Here is a 21631-nt window from a genome sequence, read left to right on the forward strand (position 1 = left end):
TTTGTTCTATCTCCTGTTTCAAAATAGAAGAATCACATTAACTGTAATCCAGTCCTCTGGCACTATTCCTTTATGTAATGATTTTTCCGATATATGTAACGATGCCTCTGCTATCTCTTCCCTTGCTTCACTTACTATGTGCGGATGCAATCCATCTGGACTAGGAGTTCTACCACCATTTTAACATAAATGTCTTGATATCTCTATTGAACTCTTCCTTTAATATCATGTTCACCCTGTTAATCTCCCGTGTAAATACTGAGGCAAAGTAATAATTCAATATTTCTGCCATTTCGCTGACGTTACCTGTGAGTTTATCTTGTGAATCCCTGAGTGGCACTCAAGATATTCTGATTTTCCTTTTGTTATTTTTGTGTCTGTGGAATAATTTACTATTACTTTTTATATTCCTTGATAATTTGATTTCGTGGTTCCTGTTTGCTTCCCTAATTGTTTTTGTGACTTCTTCATAACCTCTTCCTATTCGCTTTTGCCATCCCCTTATTTAATATCTATGAATGAGAAATTCCACCAGCTTGTTGTGTCTGTTCAGGGGATGATTTTTTGGAACGATTTATTGTCTGTGATTAAACTGCCAGAAACCCAAAGGGAACAATTCAGTCCGAAATTCCACAGAAACTCTCTATTTCTCCATCCAAGTGAAATAAGGTGCTATAATGGTGAGTATAGCTGCCTTCCCAGCAATTAATTCCAACAGGTTTGAATCCCAGCACGCTGAATTCAGAAACACCAAGACTGGAACCGAATTTGATGATGTTCAGAGCGATAATGTTTCCAAACGGGTCCAATTTATATAAAAAATACTTTTAAAATTCATTTCTTCCACCATAACGTTGAATTTAACTGTTCCTTTGTATTATTATTTGCCCTGATCTGTACGGTGGATAAAGGACACAATTGCACGGATCTGTGAAATTAATTGATTGTCTGAAGTTTTTCCCTCTGTTGATTCCCGTTCCTTATTTAAATTATGTCGGATTAACCTTTCTGATCTATCGAAGGATCATTGACCTGAATCGTTAACCCGAGCTTCCCTTCTCCACAGATGCTGCCGGACCTGCTGAGTCTTTCCAGCATTTTCGGTTTTAATTTTTTCTATATTTTATCCCTTTCACTTTTGACGGTCGCCGTTGAAACTTCCAGATTTGCGCTCAGTTTTTATTTGTGTTGCAGTTCGGTATATTTGAATTAATATAAATCGTGTCATAAGAAATCAGACAGAAATTTTGCGCAATGTAGAGGGAAATATAATGGGGCAACTTTCGAACGATCAAAACAAAACTTTATTATGAATCAATTGTCTAATTTTTCACTGACAAAATATGAAAAAATACGAGAGTAGAAGTTACGGGGAGAAACTATTTCCTCACATTGCACATTGTGCTGAATCTGTAACAACGACAGATGATGTGAATTTATTCCACTCTGTTACAGTTCTTACTAATGTCCAATAGATGTCAGACTGTATGAGAGTGTGGGATTAATTCTCTGTCTGTCAGTCAGTATGAGATTGTGAGATTCATTCCGTATCCGTCAGTCTCCAGTACAGTCTGTGAGTGTGGGATTCATTCTGTATCTGTCAGTCTCCAGTACAGTCTGTGAGTGTGGGATTCATTCTGTATCTGTCATTCTCTGGTACCGTGTGTGAGTTTGGGATTCATTCTGTATCTGTCAGTCTCTGGCACTGAATGTGAGTGTGGGATTCATTCTGTATCTGTCAGTCTCTGGTACTGTCTGTGAATGTGGGATTCATTCTGTATCTGTCAATCTCTGGTACTATATGTGAGTGTGGGATTCATTCTGTATCTGTCAGTCTCTGGTTCTGTGTGTGAGTGTGGGATTCATTCTGTATCTGTCAGTCTCTGATACTGTCTGTGAATGTGGGATTCATTCTGTATCTGTCAATCTCTGGTTCTATCTGTGAGTGTGGGTTTCATTCTGTGACTGTCAGTCTCTGGTATTTTATCTCAGTGGGGGATTCATCCTGTAACTCAGTCTATGGGAAAAGTGCAAGTCTGGATTCGTTCTGCATTCTTATTTCAGGTTGCAGTATAGTGCTTGAAACTGTTTCTTAAATTCATTAATATGTACAAATCTTTTGTCTGGCATTAATTTGTAAATATGGATACACTATTGGATTTTGTTTTCATCTAACAACATGTGTGAGTTTTGTTGTAGGATTATATCTTAATCTCTGAAGATAATGTACATGTCAATCTTTTGCTGTGAATTTTTTGGACTCGTATTTAATGCGTAGCTCAGTCTGGACTAATGGAATTGATATTGTATCTTTCAGGCTGACATTGTATGAGATTTTTGACCTGGTATGTAATCTGTTGTTCTGTCTGTACAAATGGAATTGACACTCTAACTTTCAGTCAGACACTGCAAGAGATTTTTGGACTGGTTTGTAATGTGTAGCTCAGTCTGCACTGATGGAATTCATACTGAACCTTCCAGTCTGTTACTGTGTCATATATTTAGGCTGGTTTGTAAGGTGTCGTTCACTCTGCACCAATGGAATTGATACTGTATCTTTCAGTTTGACACTGAATGTAACTTTTGGACTGGTATCTAATGTGAACCTCAGTCTGCACTAATGGGTTTGATACTGTATCTTCCAGTCTGATACCGTGTGAGGTTTTTCTACTGGTATGTTACGTGTAGATCAGTCTGTACTAATCAAATCGATACTATATATTCCATTATGATACTGTACTTGATTTTTGGACAGGTATCTAATGTGAATCTCTGTCTGCAGTAAAGGAATTGATACTGTGCCTTTCAGTTTGACACAATGTGATTTTTGGACAGGTAACTAATGTGTACCTCAGCCTGCACTAATGGGATTGATACTGTATCTTCCAGTACGAGACTCTATGTGAATTTTGGACTTGTATATAATGTGTAGCTCAATCCGCACTGATGGAATTGATTCTGTATCTTTCAACCTGACACTGAGATTTTTGGACTTGTATGTGACGTGTAGCTCAGTCTGCACCAATGGGATTGATACTGTATCTTTCAGTCTCATACTTTATGATAATTTTGGACTGGTATCTAATGTGTACCTCAGTCTGCAGTAAAGGAATTGAAATGGACATTGCATTCTGACACTATGAGGTTTTTGGACAAATATGTGAGTCAAATTTGGGTAACATCTGAACTGGTATCTAATGTGTATCTCAGTGTACAATGTGGTCATGAATACTGCATCTTTAAACTCATAATGTGTGAGAGTTGTGGGCTGGTACTTAATTTGAATCTCGGGTACACTATTTTGATTCATTCTGTACCTATCAATCGGTCCCATGTGTCAGTTCTATCTGGGATTTAATTTGTAGCTAAGGCTGAACTAACGTGAGATTGACACAGTGCCTTTCAATCTGATACTGGGTGTGATTTTGGACTGGGAATTATTTATCTGCCGGTCAGCGGTACTGAGTCATTGTGAAATGGAAATTCCGTCTGTCTCTCCTGCTCTGTTTGACTGTTGGATTGGGATCAGTATGCGACTGGCTATTTCTGCTGTCTGAGATTGTGGGACTGGTGACCTGTCCTTGTCTCTGTGCTCTGTGAGTGTTAATGTACCTACTGTGTGTGAGAAGCAGCTGGCTGCATTGACTGCTCCACGTGCCTCGGGTGGAGTCAACATCACATTGACTGTGGGTCCTTCAAGGATTTGCCTGCAGGAAGAAAAAATATCGCTTGTAACTTAACAACAGGTGAAGTAGAAAATACAAACGTGATCAATTGAATCTCTCTGTTAATAATAATTGTAATATCTACAAATAGAAAACCAGTGATACAAACAGTGTCAGTGTCTGACTCCACTGCAGTACTGCAGCACTCAGCTTCTGCACACCAGGTGTGTTGGGCTGTTTTACAAAAAAATAGTGACATCCAGATACAACCCAACCCCTGCACTGATCCATGGGGCGGGAACCTTTGTACAGGTCAGGTTTCTAATCCCCTCTCCCATGGGACTAACCATAAAACCGAAACAAAACAGTCACTGTTTAAAATTTGTCCTTCAAACAGCTCACCTGATGCCTGCAATAGATGGTCTTTTTATAACTCCCCATATCCTTACTGTACGGCTCTGTTCACTGTTCAATAACAAACACTAAAGGTTAATGGGCAGATATGAAAAATCAGATTTAATTCCTGCCACCAATCACAAACACGTTCACACTGCACATTATCCGGTTTCACCAATTTGTACCGAATTGTTGCGGTTCTGCTTCCGGCCAGTTGATGTCCCCAAACCCCGGGACATTGAAGTTTGCAGATGAGAGAGGGACAGAAGATAAACTCATTCTTCACATTATATTGCACGAGTGAGATTTAGAAAAACTAGGAATGGAGACGTGCTGCAAGTACATTTTGTTAGACCAAACACTATTTGTAATGCTGTGTTAAATTCTTCTAATCAATTTAGGGGGTATTATCTATTCTGAGGAAGACTGTGAAGCTAGGAGAACGGCCGTGTAAATGCCAATTGAATTTCAATATAGAAAGGTGCGAGGTGGTGCGTTTCACTTGGGGGAATAAGGAGGCCATATACTGCTTGGAAAAGAAGAATCTAAATGGGGTGGAGGAGCAATGTAAATCGTGTCCTGAGAAACCAGAGATAAATACTGTGCAATGTACAGTGAAATATAATGCGGTAAATTCACAACTATCGAATGAGTAAAACAAAAACCTTATTATAAATCAATTGTCTTCATTTTTCACTATCATAATGTGCAAAAATGCGACAATAATTGTTACAGACAGAGACTTTCCTCACATTGCAGATTGTCCTGTTTCTGTAACCATGACAGATGATGTGAATTTGTTCCACTCTTTTACAGTTCTCGCTTACGTCCAGTAGAGGTCAGTCTCTGGTACTGTGTATGAGAGTGGGGTTTCTTCTGTGTCTGTCTGTCTCTGGGACTGTGTGTGAGAATGGGGTTTATTCTCTACCTGTCTGTCTCTGGTACTGTGCGCGAGTTTGGGATTCATTCTGTATCTATCAGTCTCCACTACTGAGTGTGAGCGTAGGGTATATTCTGCATCTGTCAGTCTAAGGTACTACATATAAGTGATGGATTCATTCTGTATCTGTCTATCTCTAGCACCTGTCAGTCTCTGGTACTGTCTGTGAGTGTTGGATACATTCTGTATCTGCCATTTTCTGCTATTTTATCTCAGTGTGGGATTCATTCTGTAATTCAGTCTCTGAGACAATGTGCAAGTCTGGATTCATTCTGTATTCTTATTTCAGATTACAGTATCGGACTTGAAACTATATTTTTAATACTTTAAAGTATATACAGTTCTTCGAGTATTTAATTTGTTAATATGGATACAATTATCGGTTTTCTTTAATCAAACAACGTGTGTGAGTTTTGGAGTAATGTTACATCTTAATCTCTGAACTTTATTATGAATGATAATGTACTTTTCAGTCTGTTTATGTTGAAATTACTGGACTGGTATGTAATGTGTAGCTCAGTCTGCAATAATGGGATTAAATCTATATCTGAGTCTAACACTATGAGGTTTTTGGACTGGTATGTAATATGTAGCTCATCTTGCACTAAAGGAATTGATACTGTATCTTTAAGTCTGATATTGTATGAGATTTTTGGACTGGAATGTGATGTGCAGCTCAGTCTTCAATAATGGAAGTGATATTGAATCATTCAATCTGTTACTCTATGAGATTTTTGGACTGGTGAGTAACATATAGTTCAGTCTGTGCTGATGAATTTGATGTTGTATATTTGAGTCTGTTACATTATGAGATTCTTGGACTGCTATATAATGTGTGGCTCAGTCTGCACTCATGGAATCGATAATCTCTCTTTCAGTCTAATATTTTATGGGTTTTTCAGTCTGGGATGCAATGTACAGGTCAGACAGTGCTAATAGAATTGAAGCTGTATCTTCCAGTCTGAACATTTATGAGGTTTTTGGACTAGTATGTAATGTGTAGCTCAGTCTGTACCAAAGGTATTGATAATGTATATTTCAGTATAATACTCTATGAGTATTTACCAATATATCGAATATGTAACTCAGTCTGAACTAATGGAATTGATACAGTATCTTTCAATCTGACACTATGAGATCTTTGGACAGGTATGCAATGTATAACTCAGTCTTCAGTAATGTGACTGTGACATTCATTCTGTATCTGTCAGTTTGTGGTACTGTGTGAGTGAGATTCATTCTGTTCCTGGTAATCTATGTGAGTATGGGATTCGTTCTGTATCTGTCAATTTCTTGTACTGTGTGTGAGTATGAGATTCATTCTGTATCTGCCATCTCTGGTACTGTGTGTGAATGTGGGATTCATTCTTTATCTGTGTGTCTCTGTACTCTATCTGAGTGTGAGATTCATTCTGTATCTGTATCTAATTATTTTCTCCGATTACATTATGGTATTCAATACTGTACTTTAATATCATAATGTTTAAATAATTTTTCTCATTATTTAATTGGTAAATTTGGATAAACTTCAGGATTTGATGCTGGAGGTTTTAATCAGATAATTTGTGTGCTTTTGGACTACTATTAAATCTATATCTCTTTGAGTAATATTGTGAATGTTAATATATCTTTCAAACTGACATGGTGACATTTTTGAATTGCTATATAATGTGTAGATCAGTCTGCACTAAATGAATTGATACTGCATTATTACATTTTATTTTATAACATTTTTGGACTGGTATGTAATGTGTATCTCAGTCTGTGCTAATAGAATTGATACTGTATTTTTAAATCTCATACTATGAGTATATTATAAACTGGTATCTAATATGTTACTTAGGTTACACTGTCACAGCATTTCTCAATCTGATACTGTACATGAGTTTTGGACTGGCAATTTGTATTCGAATGGTACACGATTCGAATGGATACTGCATGATTAAACTCACGTGTGTGTGAGTTCTGGGCTAGTATTCAATTTGAATCTCGGGGTATCTGGTACTTAATTCATGGCTGATGTGAAATTGACAATCTGAAAGCGAGACTTTGGACTGGGATTTTTGTATCTACCTGTCAGCGGGACTGAGTTCGGGAGAAATGGAACAGTGTCTGCCTCACCTCCTCTGTTTGACTGTTGGATTGAAAATGTGTCTCTGGAAATTTGGGATCAGTGTGGGACTGACTACTTCTGCTGACTGAGACTGTGGAACTGATGAGCTGTCTGTGTCTCCGTGCTCTGTGAGTGCTAATATACATACTGTGTGTGAGAAGGAGTTGGCAGCACTGTTCCTTTGCCTCGGGTGGACGAAATTACACATTTAATCTGGCTCCTTCAAGGGTTTGCCTGTAAAAAGAAACGTATCTCTTGTAACTCAAGAACAGGTGAGGTGGAAAATACAAAAGTGATCAGTTTAATATCTGTTAATAATTATTTTGAATATCCACAATTGAAAATCAGCGATACAAACAGTATCAGTATCTGACTCCACTGCAATACTGCAGCACTCAGCTTCTGCAGAGCAGGTGTGTTGGGCTGTTTTATAACAATTTAGAGGCATTCAGACACAACCCAACCACTGCACTGGTCCATGAATGGGACTACCCGATGTTCGGTTCAGGTTTCTAAACCCCTCATCCAGGGGACTAACCGTTCAACTGAAAGCAAACAGCCGTTGTTTAAAATGTGTCCTTCAACTTCTCACCTGGTGCCTGCAATAGATGCTCTTTGTATAACTCCCCACATCCTTACTGTCCGGCTCTGTTTCCACTCTTCAATGTCCAGTAACAATAAACAGGATGAGACTGGAAATAAACCAGGAACATTCACTGCTGGTTTGGGGAGAGAAAGCAGCAATGATTTTAAATAGCAGTTTCTTCCCATTCTCTCTCCCTTACCCTGGACACACCCTGTGCACAAACAGCCCGAGAATGACCTCTCCCTTCCCCCGCTCAATAGATGTTCCTGGACTAGTTCCTGATCCACTCCGCCTCTTACAAACAGCCCTCGGACTTCCCCTGCCCTTCCCCCGGACTCAATGGCGATCTGAGCCCATCTGCGGACACGGTCCCGAAGCGATGAGCTGCTGTAACGAGGCTGCTCTTTGCTCCCTTCCCCCGGGGGCCGTGATCTCTCCATTCCCGGCTGTTTTAAACCATCTTCTTCCGCTCACTGAGGGAATGGCGCCCACAGGCCGAGCTGGGGGAGGGGAGCGCGCATGCGCTCTTCCGCTCACCAACAAGCAGCCCTGGGGGCGGGGCTGATTCACGCATGCGCAGATATCTGGTAAAATTCCCAATACAAAAATCGATGGAAACTTTCCCCAATTGGAATTTTTCAGAGTCTGAGCAAAGGAAGTGGGGCTGGGAGAAAGGTCAGAGGGAATGGGGTCCACAGGCAGTGCAGGAACAGGCACCAGAATGGAAAACAGATGGGATTCCACCAGTGCCGAACGCTGGAATCCAGACTGACTTTACAACCTCTAACTATTAAACTTGATGTTTCCATCCTTGCTGTTCCTGTCCATATCTTGTGATGGTAAAGAGCCTTTCATAGATTAAGTGGGCGGCTGTGGAATGAGCCAAAGGATTCTGTTCATTTTTGGCCCCTCTACTGATAAATGAACGTGTGACTCCGAAACTGGAGGGTGGATTTCTCAGAACAATCCTGGAGAAACATGGGAGGAAAGTGGGAGTTGGTGCATTTGCTGGGACCGTGTAGAATTAATATCTGACAGCAACAATCCCAGATTAATTTAACCGGAGTGAAATTCTCGGTTACTAAGAGTAATATCGAACAGCCTTGAGCTGCAAAACTTCAGATGGTATAACAGGCAAAAGAGGGTTAAATGTGGCTTATTGTTTTTGTCACTCTGCACTTTCCCTGAGTGTGGGATTAATAGTGTGTCTGTCCCTTGTACAATATCAGTGAGAGATGAAATTGCATCTTCTGTCTCTCCAACGCGATCTTTCTGGATAAAACAGAACTTTACCGGTTCTCTCACCGCTCTCTCTGTCTCTCTCACCGTGTCTGCTTCCCTTTCTCTCTCTCTGGCGCTGTTTCTGAAGGTGGATATTGCTATTGTGCGTGATTTAGACACTGATACGAAGTGTAAGATTGATACTGTTTCTCTCTCTCTAGTGCTCACATGAAGGTGGGATACTGTCTGATATAAAACAGAGAGAATGAGATGTCCGGGCCGGGCCGCACTATAACTGGGGATGTGTTCGGCATCAGTCCAAGTTAATGGTCATTATCTTTTCACAGATTCAGGGCGAGTGTCTTTGTCAGACGGTAACGCTGGCGAAGCTAATTTAGTTGCGACTTTTAGTAATTTGTGTGTCTGTACCCCTCGATCCCTTTGCTCCTCTATCCTGTTCAGACTTATTATCCAAACAATATGTGAGCTCCTTATTCTTCATTCTGCAAGTTTATTGATGTCCTCTTGCATTTTGACACATTCTTCCTTTGTATTAACTGTACCCCCCAATTTGGTGTCAAAGTCAAATTTTGAAATTGTACTTCCGATTCCCGAATCCAAATCGTTAATGTTAATTGTGAACAGCAGTGGTCCCCGCACTGATCCCTGTGTTAAACCACTTCCCACTTTTTGCCACTCCAAGCAACTAACCGTAACCCCTATTCTCTGTTTTCTGTTTTGTCGCCAGCTTGCTTTCCATTCTGCGACCTGTCCCCTGACTCCACGTACACTAAACTTTGCCATGAGTCCACAATGCGGTACCTTACATAAGGCTTTCTGAAAATCCAAATGTATTACATCTACCAGGTCACCCTTATTTACTCTTTCTGTTAATTAGTCAAATGATTTAATAAGATTGGTCCTGTCCTTGTCCTGTTATTAGATTAAATTTTGGCCGCTTCACTTGTTCTTGATGCTCCCAGCGCTTTTCTTCGGCAACAGCACGGCCTGGATATTAGGCAGCACCCCGCCCTGAGCGATGGTCACCAGTCCCAGCAGCTTGTTGAGCTCCTCGTCGTTACGAATGGCCAGCTGCAACTGTCTGGGGATGATCCGGGTCTTCTTGTTGTCTCGGGCCGCGTTGCCGGCCAGCTCGAGGATTTCAGCCGTCAGATGCTCGAACAAAGCAGCCAGATAGACCGGGGCTCCGGCACCCACACGTTCAACGTAGTTCCCCTTTCGCAGGAGGCTGTGAACACGGTCCAAAGGGAACTGCAGTCCGGACCGGGATGAGCGAGACTTGGCCTTGGACCGAGCTTTACCGCCGGTTTTTCATCTTCCAGACATTTCCACAATCTCACAAATACTTCCACAAAGAATGAAGAAATCCTCCCCCACTCGCCCTTCTTATACCTTCTGGAGGAGTACAGTGGGGCCACTTGTGATGGGTCTCTCTCAGAGTGTTTACACTGCCCGCTCACCCTCACTGATATTGCATCTTTCAACTGCTGTAATATTGTCCTTTACTAATATTGCTACTCTGCCTTCATTCCCTATTTCCCTGTCCTTTCAAAAGATCTTATCGGCTTGAATATTAAGCTGCCACTCGTGCCCAGCTGGTCGTCCGGTCTCTGTAATGATTTAATATAACTATTTAACTTTACTCAATGGCTGATGTGAGCTGCGGCAAAATGTATTTCCAACTGGACAAGTATTGCAGGTATCGACTGTCTCTTCAGTCCGAGAAAAGGTGAAGAATTACTGGCTGTTGTGTAATTTCCATTGATTGGGGGTTGGCGACATCTACTGGGCGGAAACGGGAACTGCAACAGAGCGAGAAAGGATCCGTCAGAAACCAGTTTCAATGAAGGACAAAATCCAAAAGCCTGCAGTGTCTGTTTAGGGTCTAATGTTTAGGAACTATTTTATGGTGGCAAATTATCAGCGATGGTGGTATAGTTGTGAGCATAGCTGCCTTCCAAGCAGTTGACCCGGGTTCGATTCCCGGCCATCGCAATTAGTTATTCTTATTATTTCACTTCCTTTTGAAACTGGAAGTTTGCAATCGAATTTGATGCAGTTCAGCTGGATATTGTTTCCAAAATATAAACCGCTGTAATTATATTAAAATGTTTTCAACGTTCATTTCTTTTCCCTATAGAAGGAACAGAGGAAAAACATAATGGGAATGGTGAGTTACCAAGGGTCGAATGAGAGTGAGGAAGGCAAATGATATGTCAGCCTTTATTGCAAGGGTGTTGGAATATAAGAGGAAGGAATTCTTGCTGCAATTGTACTATGTTGAAATATTGTGTAATATTGGCTTATATTCGCTGGAGTTTTGAAGAATGGTCGGTGATCGCATTGAAACGTATAAAATTCTTAGGTGGTTTGACAGGGTCGGTGAGGAGAGGCTGATTCCCCTGCTGGAGAACCAAGAACTAGAGGTCATAGTCTCAAGATAAGGGGCCGGACATTTCGGATCGAAATTAGGAAGAATTTCTTCACTGAAAGTGTTGTGAATCTTTGGAATTCTCAACCCCAGAGGGCTGTGGATGCTCAGTCGTTGAATATATTCAAAGCTGAGATCGATAGATTTTTGCACTCTCGGGGAATCGAGGCATATGGGGATCCAAGTACAGAAATCACTAACAGTGATTACTAAATCACTAAAAAGAAGTTAAAATGGAGATGAAATTTTGATTTTTAGCTCAAGGGAACGGGAATAAAAAGGACTGGAAGTTTTGTCACAGTTATACAGAGCTCTGGTTAGTCCTCATTTAGAGTACTGTGTTCAGTTCTGGGCACCGCACTCTCTATAATGGCTTGGAATGAGAAGGAGTTTTTCTCTTTGGGATTCTATTCAATGGGAGGGAATAGGAAAGGGTTTGGTCTTTTCGGATTTTTTCCAGTGGGAGTGAAAGAGAAGAGGTTTGTTCCATTGAGCTTCATTCTGCGTGCTCTTGCGTTTACTGGGGAGACCTGTATGTTGCCAAATTGCTTTGTTTTTAACATTGTGCCCCCTCGTTTTACCCTAAATAGAAAAGTATAAATATAATGAGACATGGAAAGGAAATTCGTCAGATATCAGGTTATCAGCGGAGCTTATAAGGCCAGTAGCTGCTCGCCAGAGAATGCTGAGCCCGATTGACAATATCAGCTCACTGCCATTAAATGGGTACGGTCACAATACAAACACAGGAAAATAAAATGAATCAAAACTGGACATCAAATAAGAAAGAGGCAAACATTTATTTCATAAGTAGATGATATGTCACAGGCAGTCTTGTCGTCAAAAATTGTGATTGCGTGAAATTGATTGGTTGAATGTTGGACTGAAGTTTACTTTCACATCTGCATTAGGTAATTTCCGTTGGGCAAATAGCAGGCAATCATTTCACAGGTAATATCCGGTTAGGCAGATGGCAGGCAGTCATTTCACAGGTAATTTCCGGTTAGGCAGATGGCAGGCAGTCATTTCACAGGTAATTTCCGGTTAGGCAGATGGCAGGCAGTCATTTCACAGGTAATTTCCAGTTAGGCAGATGGCTGGCAGTCATTTGACAGGTAATTTCCGTTGGGCAGATGGCAGGCAATCATTTCACAGGTAATTTCCGTTGGGCAGATGGCAGGCAATCATTTCACAGGTAATTTCCGTTAGGAAGATGAGAGGCAGTCATTTCATTCTGTGGAGCGATGGCTTTTTTCTGGTGGAATACACTTTCAGTTATGATTAGTTTTTCCGGAGCAACAGCCAAGACACGCTCTTCCTCGCCGACAAAGTCACGGTGTGTGGTGCTGGTGTAAGTCCAGTATCAAGGGGAAAGGAGTCGGGGGCGGCTTAATCATCAAACTTTATTTCCCAAAAATGAATCGTTTTGTAAGAAGAGAAAGAAGTTCTTCTGCAACAGAAAGTTCAATTGATGATGGACGCTCTTCTGCCATATCGACCGGGTCTGAACCACCTCTGAACCACCTACCACATCGAGGATGAAGCAGTATAGTGAGGCTTTTTTGAAATGTGGTTTCATCAATTGTGCAAACGCAAACAAAGATCGAAAGCCCCAGTGTGTTATTTGTAACGAGGTGCTTGGAAACAAGAGTTTAAAACTCGTCAGAATTAAAAAGTCATTTATTGACAAAACATGGGGAACTCGTTGATCACCCGCTTGAATATTTTTAAAGGAAGAAACAGGGATTAAAGTTATCAGCACAAGTTCTTACTCGGTCAACTGCTCTGAATGATAAGGCACAACTGGTGTCATATTTGTTCTCATATCGTGTGGAAAGAGAGAAAATGGCCCATACAGTTGGCGAAAAACTTATTCTTCCAGCATCTCTGCATATGGTGCGTACAATCTTTGTCGAGAAGCCTGCTGAAAAATTGAGAAGCATTCCTCTCAGTGACAACACAATGTCTCGGCGAATATGTTCTATTGCTGAGCATTTAGAAGCCAAGCAGCCGGGGATTTTGCTATCCAACTTGTCGAAAGTGCTGATATTTCAAATTGTGCAACACTGTTAGTTTATGTGAGATATGTCGGGCAAGAAGACTTTATGGAATTTTTGTTGCGTTGTCTAACTTTATCAACAAATAAAACAGGAGCAGAGATATTCGAAGCACTGCATCACTGTGCAGATGGAAAATACAAATTGGACTGGGCTAATTGCAAAGAAATTCCAAGTGATGGAGCAGCAAATATGACAGGTAGAAATAGCGGAGTTGTGAGAAGAATATCTGAGGCAGCTGGTAATGATGGTTAGAATCACTGTTTCATTCACCACGAGGCTTTGGCGTCCAAGGGTATTCCCCGTGATCTTATGGCAGTACTGAAGGAAGTAGTGAAAATTGTTAATTTCATGAAAGGAAGCTCACTGAACTGCAGGCTTTTTGAAGCATTATGCTCAGAAATGGGAGCTGAGCTTACTCATTTACTGTTTCACACTGAAGTACGATGGCTGTCACGGGGCAGGGTGCTTACAAGGGTTTACGACCTCAGGAAAGAGATTCACATTTTTCTGGTGGAGAAACATTTAATTTTGCAAATGTATTTTATGATGACAGTTGGTTAATGAAGTTGTCTTACCTGGCTGACATGTTCTCAATTTTAAAGGAACTGAATTTGAAGTTACAAGGAAGAGGCAATGATTTGTTCCGACATTGTGAACAGATAAAAAACATTCCAGAAGTCATTAGAACTGTGGCAAGCCCGACTGAAAAGTAATCACCCGAGATATTCCATGATCCCAACACTGTTACAACACATTGAGGAGAACAGCACCAATGAAGGTAAAGTGAATGAAATGAAATGTGTCATACAGTTACATCTCGCTGCTCTGTCTGACAATTTTTGTCGCTACTTCTCTGCAGAGGGATTTGAAAATTTGAAGGAAAAGCGTTGGGTGAAAGATCCTTTTGCTTTCGAAAATCCTGAATAGAAAATTAAACTAAACTTGATGCCTGAGCAAGAAAACGAACTGGTGCGACTCACCTGTGAGCATACTGAAAACACGCCACAAGTCATTCAGTGTGTCTTCTTTGTGGCTCAGTGCTTTCAAATAATATCCTCTGTTGACTAAGATTAGTGTTCTGTTTTGCTGCCATTCACAACAGCCTACATGTGCGAACTGGGATTTTCGACTTTGAGAATGTTAAAAACAAGAGAAAGAAACCGAGTCAACAGCGCACCTGATATGCGTGTCGAGCTTTCATCTTGTGATCCAGATTGGAATGAGATCATGAACAACAGGCAGACCCATCCCTCACATTATTTAAGTGAAACTCAACCTGATCTTTTATTTACTGTATTTATACTGTAATAAAATGTTTTTCAAGTAACGTCGATGTCTAATTTTATTTATTACTTGAAGTGAAGTGAAGAGCGAGCATGCATTGATCTTTATTGGGATTTGATGAAAACTCCAGTCAGAAGATATTTTTTTTGGGTCCCTGGGGGAAGTGTTTTTCTTCCACTGAGTCACGAGAAAAAAAATTGAAAATAAATGTTCGACATTGTACGGTCAGTCTCTGTTTAGCAAACCGGATCTGAATTCCTCAGTCTGCATTTCGAGAAACGGTTCTGTGCGCGACGCGGGCAATAAAACACTGACCGACGCATGGAGACTAATGGCTGCCGGAGGCCCCACAATCCGCCATGCCCCAGAAACCCCTCTATCTCTCGAACGCGCTGACTTCCCGCTCAGACTGCGCATGCTCCCCAGGCCCGCCGTGCATTCTGGGAAGTCGTCGCTCCTTTCCTTTGTTCGCGAGTCGGACTCGGTGGAAACGGGAGAAAAAACCGGGAAGCGGCGGGTAGGACGGGGGAGGCGCAGGGTGATGGGTGTAATGGAGTCCCGGGACCCCCGCCCACCCGATCCCCCGGGTCCCCCGGCTCTGATTCGGGGCCTGAGCCGCACTCGGTGTTGCTGAGTCTCCGCTCAATGCAAATTCAGGTTGTTGTTGATCTGCTCCCGTTGGCCTCAGCTTTGCCGGACAGAATCAGCCAGGGACGGTGACTGTGCTGCTCCCCATAGTTGAAACGCCGGCAGCTAGCTGTACAGGCTCACAGGTGCAGAATTACCACTTGGCCGGGCGCTCGACGGCAAACAGTGACTGGGGCCGAAACCCAACATCACACAGAACCTTCAGGAGAGAAAAGGAGGAAAAATAGATCCTGCAATGAATCTGGATTTCAAACAGCGAGGACGTGTCACGGAGGGATAGTGTGTGGGACGGGGGATTTACAGCTTAATAGGGGCAAGGAGGGAGAGTGTGGGACGGGTGATTTACAGCTTAATAGGGGCAGGGAGGGAGATTGTGTGGGACGGGGATTTACAGCTTAATCGGGGGGAGGGAGAGTGTATGAGACGGGGCATTCACAGCTTAGGAGGGGCAAGGGAGAAAAGAATGTTCCAGAGAAACTCGAACTGTGTGTTCTGAATTTCTATTCTGTACTTATGGTGATGAATTATGTAAATGATGAGCACAGATGCGTAGACGAGGCTTGTATTCTCTTGAATAAACAAGATTAAGGATTGATCTAATTGAGGTGTTTAAGATGATTAGAGGTTTTGATAGAGTAGATGGAGATAAACTATTTCCTCTGGTGGGAGAGTCCAGAACAAGCGGGAATCATCTTAAAATTTGAGCTCGGCCATTGAGGGGTGACGTCAGGATGCAATTCTTCACACAAAGGGGAGTGGAAATCTGGAAATCTCTTCACTCCAAAAAGCTGTTGAGGCTGGGGGTCAATTGTAAATTTGAAAATTGAGATTGATAGATTTTTGTTTGGCCAAAGTATTAAGGGCTATGATACTAAGTAGGGTAGATAGTGTTAAGTTATAAATCAGCCATGATCTAATTGAATGGCGGAACCGGCTCGTGGGGCTGAATGGCCAACTCCTGTTCCTATGTTCCTAAATGCAGCCATCCGCAATAAGATTGTGGATGGCAAGGGCCTTGCTCACAAGTGAACGGACTTCTGGAGGGAGATGCGGTGAGAGGAGGTGACTGGTCAGGGTGTGTCTGTAAATGAAGCAGAAATGATAACCGATCAGGGAGTGTCTGCAAATGAAGGAGAAATGTGATTGGTCAGGGAGTGTCTGTAAATAAAGTAGAAATGGGGACGGTCATAAAGCGTCTGTCAATGAAGGAGAAATGGTGATTGGTTCGGAAGTGTGTCTAAATGAAGGAGAAATTGTGACTGGTCATGGAGTGTTCGTAATTGAAGGATAAATGGTGACTGGTCATGGAGTGTCTGGAAATGAAGGAGAAATGGTGACAGTTCAGGGAGTGTCTCTAAATGAAGGATAAATGGTGCCGGGTGAGGGAGTGTCTATATATGAAGGAGAAGCGGTGAAGGGTCAGGGAGTGTCTATATATGAAGGAGAAATGGCGACGGGTCAGTGAATGTCTGTAAATGAAGAAGAAATGGTGATCGGTCAGCGAGTGTCTGCAAATGATGGAAAAATTGTCTGATTAGGGAGTGTCTGTAAATGAAGGAAAAATAGTGTCTGGTTCGGGAGTGTCTATTAATGAAATCGAAATGGTGACAGGTCAGGGCGTGTCTATAAATGAAGGAGGAATGCTGACGGGTCAGGGAGTGTTTATAAATGCAGGTGAAATGGCGTCTGGTAAGGGAGTATCGATAAATGGGGGAGGACATGTTGACAGGTCAGGGAGTGTCTATAAATGAAAGAGAAACTGTGACGGGACAGGGAGTATCTATAAATGACGGAGAAATGCTGACAGTTCAGGCAGAGTCTGTAAATGTTGGAGAAATGGTGACTTTTCAGGCAGCGTTTGTTAATGAAGGAGAAATAGTAACTGGTCAAGGAGTGTCTGTAAATGAAGGAGGAACGGTGATTGGTCCGGGAGTGTCTGTGAATGCAGGAGAAATGTTGACAGGTCAGGTAATGTCTACGAATGAAGAAGAAATAGTGATGGGCCAGGGAGCGTCTATTAATGAAGGAAAATGCTGACTGGTCAGAGAGAGTTTTTAAATGAAGGAGAAATGGCGATGGGTCAGGGAGCGTCTATAAATGAAGGAGAAATGGTGACTTGTCAGGGAGATTCCGTCGCCAAATTTGGAGGTACTACATATGGACTGCTTACAGGCAGCTATAGGGAGGGACATAGTGTCGAAATGAGGGGCAGACCTTACACACAGCAAGAGTGAGCATCTTCAGGAGAGGAGAGAGGAACCAGTGAGTGTCGAACTGAATCCAACCAGAGTCAGCACCTTCAGGGGAGGAGAGGGAGGGGAACCAGTGAGTTTAGAACTGAATCCAGCCAGAGTCAGCACCTTCAGGGGAAGAGAGAGTTGGGAGCAGTGAGTGTAGAACTGAACCTAGCCAGAGCAAGCACCTTCAGGGGAGGAGAGGGAATGGAACCAGTGAGTGTAGAACTGAAACCAGTCGGAGTCGGTATCTTCAAGAGAGAAAAATAAAATCGAAGGAAAATTGTTGGAAGTGGTGCGATGGGTTTGCGTTTCATCAGACGGAGGAGGGTGAGTGTGCGGGACGGGGATTTACAGTCTGGAGGAATGAGCGGATAGAATGTTCCATAGAAACTAGAATTGCCTGTTCTGAATTTCTATTCCGTATTCACAGTGAGGACTTTTGTTATATCCTTTTACAGGGTATTAGAAGGGGAGGATTTGCAGAAAAGAAACTCAAACCAAACATCACGTCAAGATCTGACAGTCACTCAATTCACCAGCACCTGAAGATTATCGGCCTTAAAATATAGGAGAAATGTTGATCTGTTCCACCTGTGGGAAAAGATTTCAAACATCACTGTGACTGGAATAGCAGCGAGACACACACACCCGAGTGAGAGTGTTCCAGTGCACTAACTGTGGAAAGAATTTTAACCTTTTACACAGCCTGAAAAAACATCGTACCATTCACAGTGGGGAGAAACCAGACAAATGTTCTCTGTGCAGACGAGACTTGTTCTGATCGTCCAACCTGGAGAGACACGAGGACGCCCGCACCATGGAGAAACCGTGGAAATGTGGGGACTGTGGGAGGGGATTCAGTTACTCGTCCCGGCTGGAAACTCATCGGCACAGACACACTGGGGAGAGGCCGTTCACCTGCTGTGTGTGCGGGAAGGGATTCACTCAGTCATCCCACCTCATTGAACATCAACTTGTTCACACTGATAAGAGACTTTTTAAATGTTCTGTCTGTGAGAAGAGCTTTAAAAGAAAGAGTGATCTGCTGACACACCAACGCATTCACAGTGGGGAGAGGCCGTTCACCTGCTCCGTGTGTGGGAAGGGATTCATTCAGTCATCCAACCTGCTGACACACCAGCGAATTCACAGTGGGGAGAGGCCGTTCACCTGCTCCGTGTGTGGGAGCGGATTCACTCAATCTTCCCACCTCATTGAACATCAACTTGTTCACACTGATAAGTGTCTTTTTAAATGTTCTGTCTGTGAGAAGAGCTTTAAAAGAAAAAGTGATCTGCTGACACACCAACGTACTCACACTGGGGAGAGGCCGTTCACCTGCTCCGTGTGTGGGAAGGGATTTACTCGGTCATCCAGCCTAATGACACACCAGCGAGTCCACACTGGGGATAGGCCATTCACCTGCTCTGTGTGTGGGAAGCGATTCACTCGATCATCCCACCTCCTGAGACATCAGCAAGTTCACATCGGGGAGAGGCCATTCACCTGCTCCCTGTGCGGGAAGGGATTCGCTCAGTCATCCACCCTGCTGACACACCAGCGAGTCCACACTGGTGAGAGGCCGTTCACCTGCTCCGTGTGTGGGAAGAGCTTCACTCAGTCATCCACCCTGCTGACACACCAACGAGTTCACACTGGGGAGAGGCCATTCACCTGCTCTGTGTGTGGGAAGGAATTCACTTGTTCATCCGGCCTCATTGAACACCAACTTGTTCACACTGATAAGAGACAATTTAAATGTTCTAACTGTGAGAAGAGCTTTAAAATAACATGGGATCTGATGAGACATGAACGTCTTCACATTGAGGAGAGGCCGATCACCTGTTCCGTGTGTGGAATGCGATTCACTCAGTCATCCCACCTGCTGAGTCACCAGCGAGTTCACATGTGACTGTAGGAGTTGGATTCTGCTGTTATTGCTGTATCCAAGACTAAACCACGTTCATTCTGACAGTTGCAGTTTGTTTCTGATGTTAATGACCCCCTTTAACTGGGCTAGAGTTTAGTATTCTGTACAAGTGTCAAATAAATCAACTTTCTTTTAAACACAGTGTTTTGACCTTCATATCTCGATGATAAATGATAAAAGGAACAGTTTGAGGACTTATGACGACGTGAGTGGAATACGTCTTAGAACTGAGCTCCTCCACCTTTTTAAAAGATGGATCTACAAGATGTCCAAGTCTGATAGGACAGAAAATTCTATTGTATCACAGGTTCCACTTCAATCAGCCTGAGCAGGTTTCCACTATCCTTGTGTGAAAAAGAGCTTCCTGATTTCAATCCTCGACGCCCGATCTATAAATTTAAGGTTATGTCCTCTTGTTCTGGATTCCCCCACCAGAGAAAATAGTTTATATTTCTACCCTATCGAATCCCTTTATCATTTTATATCCCTGGATCAGATCACCCCTCAAACTTCCAAACTCAAGGGAATGCAAAACCAAGTTTATGGAACCGGCCCTCATAATTGAACACTTCAATCCCCAGTATCATTCTGGTGAATCTGCACTGTCTCCCCTCCAAGGCCAATATATCCTTGGTGAGGATCAGTACTCCAGATGGGCTCTGACCAAGGCTCTGTGGAACTGAAGCATCACTTCCTTCCCTTTGTATTCCAACACTGGAGATAAAGGCCATTAGTCTGCGGTTGCTTTTTGCATCTGTGCACTAGCCTTTAGTGATTTATGTACATGGACACCCAAATCCCTTTGCTCCATCACCATTCCCAGTCTCTCACTTTTAGAAAATACTCCAATGTTTGCTTTTTGCATCCATATTGAATGATCACACACTTCCCCACATTGAACTCCATCTGCCACAGTTTGTCCATTCGCTTAAACTTTCCCTTTGTAACTTCGTGCTTCCATCTACACAACTTACTGTACCTCATAACTAATGTCATCTGGAAACTTGGACCTATTACTCTCTGTTGCTTCATCCAAGTTATTGATAAATATGGTGGAAAGCTGAGGTCCCAGTACAGATTCCTGGGGACACCACTAGTCATATCCCGCCAATCAAAGAACATTCCCTTTCTCTTTACTCTTTTCTCCGACCTCCCAACCAATTCCAACCCAAGTCGCAAGGTCACTTTCAATTTTCTGACTTTTATTTATTCTATTAATCTCTTGTGCTGAACCTTTTCAAATGCATTCTGTAAGTCCATAGAGAAAACCTTCATAGACACTCCCCTGTCCACCTTCTTAGTTTCCTCAACAAATCCAACTAAATTTGTCAGATATGACCTGCCCTTCACAAATCCAAGTTGACTCTCTTTGACCAGCTCATTTTGTCTCTCCTGCTAGATTTCAGTAAGTTCCCCACAACCGATGTTAAAATGACAGGTCTGTATTTTCCTGGTTTCTCCCTCCCTCCTTTCTTAAATAAAGGAGTGACATTTTCAACATTCATATCCAAGGGCAGAATTCCTGAGTCTGGAGAGCTTTGGGAAATTATGACGAATGCATCTGCAATTTCCCCACCGGTTTCCTTTTATACCCTGGGGTGGAAACCGTCAGGTCCTGGAGATTTCCTTCTTAGATTACAGTTATGTATTTATCTGACTGTGTGTAACAGGACTGAGTTCCCAGCGCTGACTGTGTCCATAAGAGGACTGAGTGTCCCAGCACTGACTGTGCTTTACAGGACTGAGTGTCCGAGCACTGAGCGTAGGGTGCACATTGGTGCAGGAGGACGTATATGGGTGGGGTCGAATCCATGACAGGGTGGCGAGACTTGGTGTTGTCGTTGGAGATTAAATCGGTTGGAGGAGGTGACAGAGATAGGGAAAGTGAGAGGGTCATGGAGGGATTTGAACATGAGGATTGTAGGGCTGGAAGAGGTTACAGAGATAGGGAGGGGGTGAGGGCCACGGAGGGATTTGAACATGAGGATTGTAGGGCTGGAAGAGGTTACAGAGATAGTGAGGGGGTGACGGCCACGGAGGAATTTGAAAACGAGGATGAGAATTTTAAAATCGATGCATTGCCATGCCGGGAGTAATAA

At 42.7% G+C, this 21631-nt stretch overlaps 1 protein-coding gene, 1 long non-coding RNA gene and 1 other non-coding gene across 4 annotated transcripts; 2 read left to right on the top strand and 1 right to left on the bottom strand.

Moving 5' to 3' along the window:
* Window positions 1–1281: 1281 nt before the first annotated feature.
* On the bottom strand, window positions 1282–8228 carry LOC137312620 (uncharacterized). The gene is made up of 4 exons (XR_010960757.1): window positions 7707–8228; window positions 7263–7348; window positions 4068–4130; window positions 1282–3707 (listed from the first exon to the last, which is right to left on the bottom strand). It is a non-coding gene; the product is annotated as an uncharacterized lncRNA (long non-coding RNA).
* A 2637-nt stretch (window positions 8229–10865) lies between these two features.
* Window positions 10866–10937, top strand: trnag-ucc (transfer RNA glycine (anticodon UCC)). The gene has a single exon. It is a non-coding gene; the product is annotated as a tRNA-Gly (tRNA).
* Window positions 10938–15149: 4212 nt separating this feature from the next.
* LOC137312636 (zinc finger protein 271-like) lies at window positions 15150–19673 on the top strand. 2 transcript variants are annotated; one of them, XM_067979156.1, is made up of 2 exons: window positions 15150–15234; window positions 18061–19673. In XM_067979156.1, the coding sequence occupies exon 2, from the start codon at window positions 18420–18422 to the stop codon at window positions 19512–19514; it is 1095 nt and encodes a 364-aa protein (XP_067835257.1). In that variant the 5' UTR covers window positions 15150–15234; window positions 18061–18419; the 3' UTR covers window positions 19515–19673. The 2 variants fall into 2 exon arrangements, with proteins under 2 accessions (XP_067835257.1, XP_067835258.1); XM_067979157.1 differs by lacking the exon at window positions 15150–15234 and adding an exon at window positions 15830–17929.
* Window positions 19674–21631: the final 1958 nt, after the last annotated feature.

Source organism: Heptranchias perlo, unplaced genomic scaffold, assembly GCF_035084215.1.
Source record: "Heptranchias perlo isolate sHepPer1 unplaced genomic scaffold, sHepPer1.hap1 HAP1_SCAFFOLD_43, whole genome shotgun sequence".
Lineage (NCBI taxonomy): Eukaryota > Metazoa > Chordata > Chondrichthyes > Hexanchiformes > Hexanchidae > Heptranchias > Heptranchias perlo.

What these genes read in the sequence shown, in the direction of transcription:
- LOC137312636 (XM_067979156.1), top strand. Translation starts at nt 18,420, where the DNA reads ATGGAGAAACCGTGGAAATGTGGGGACTGTGGGAGGGGATTCAGTTAC.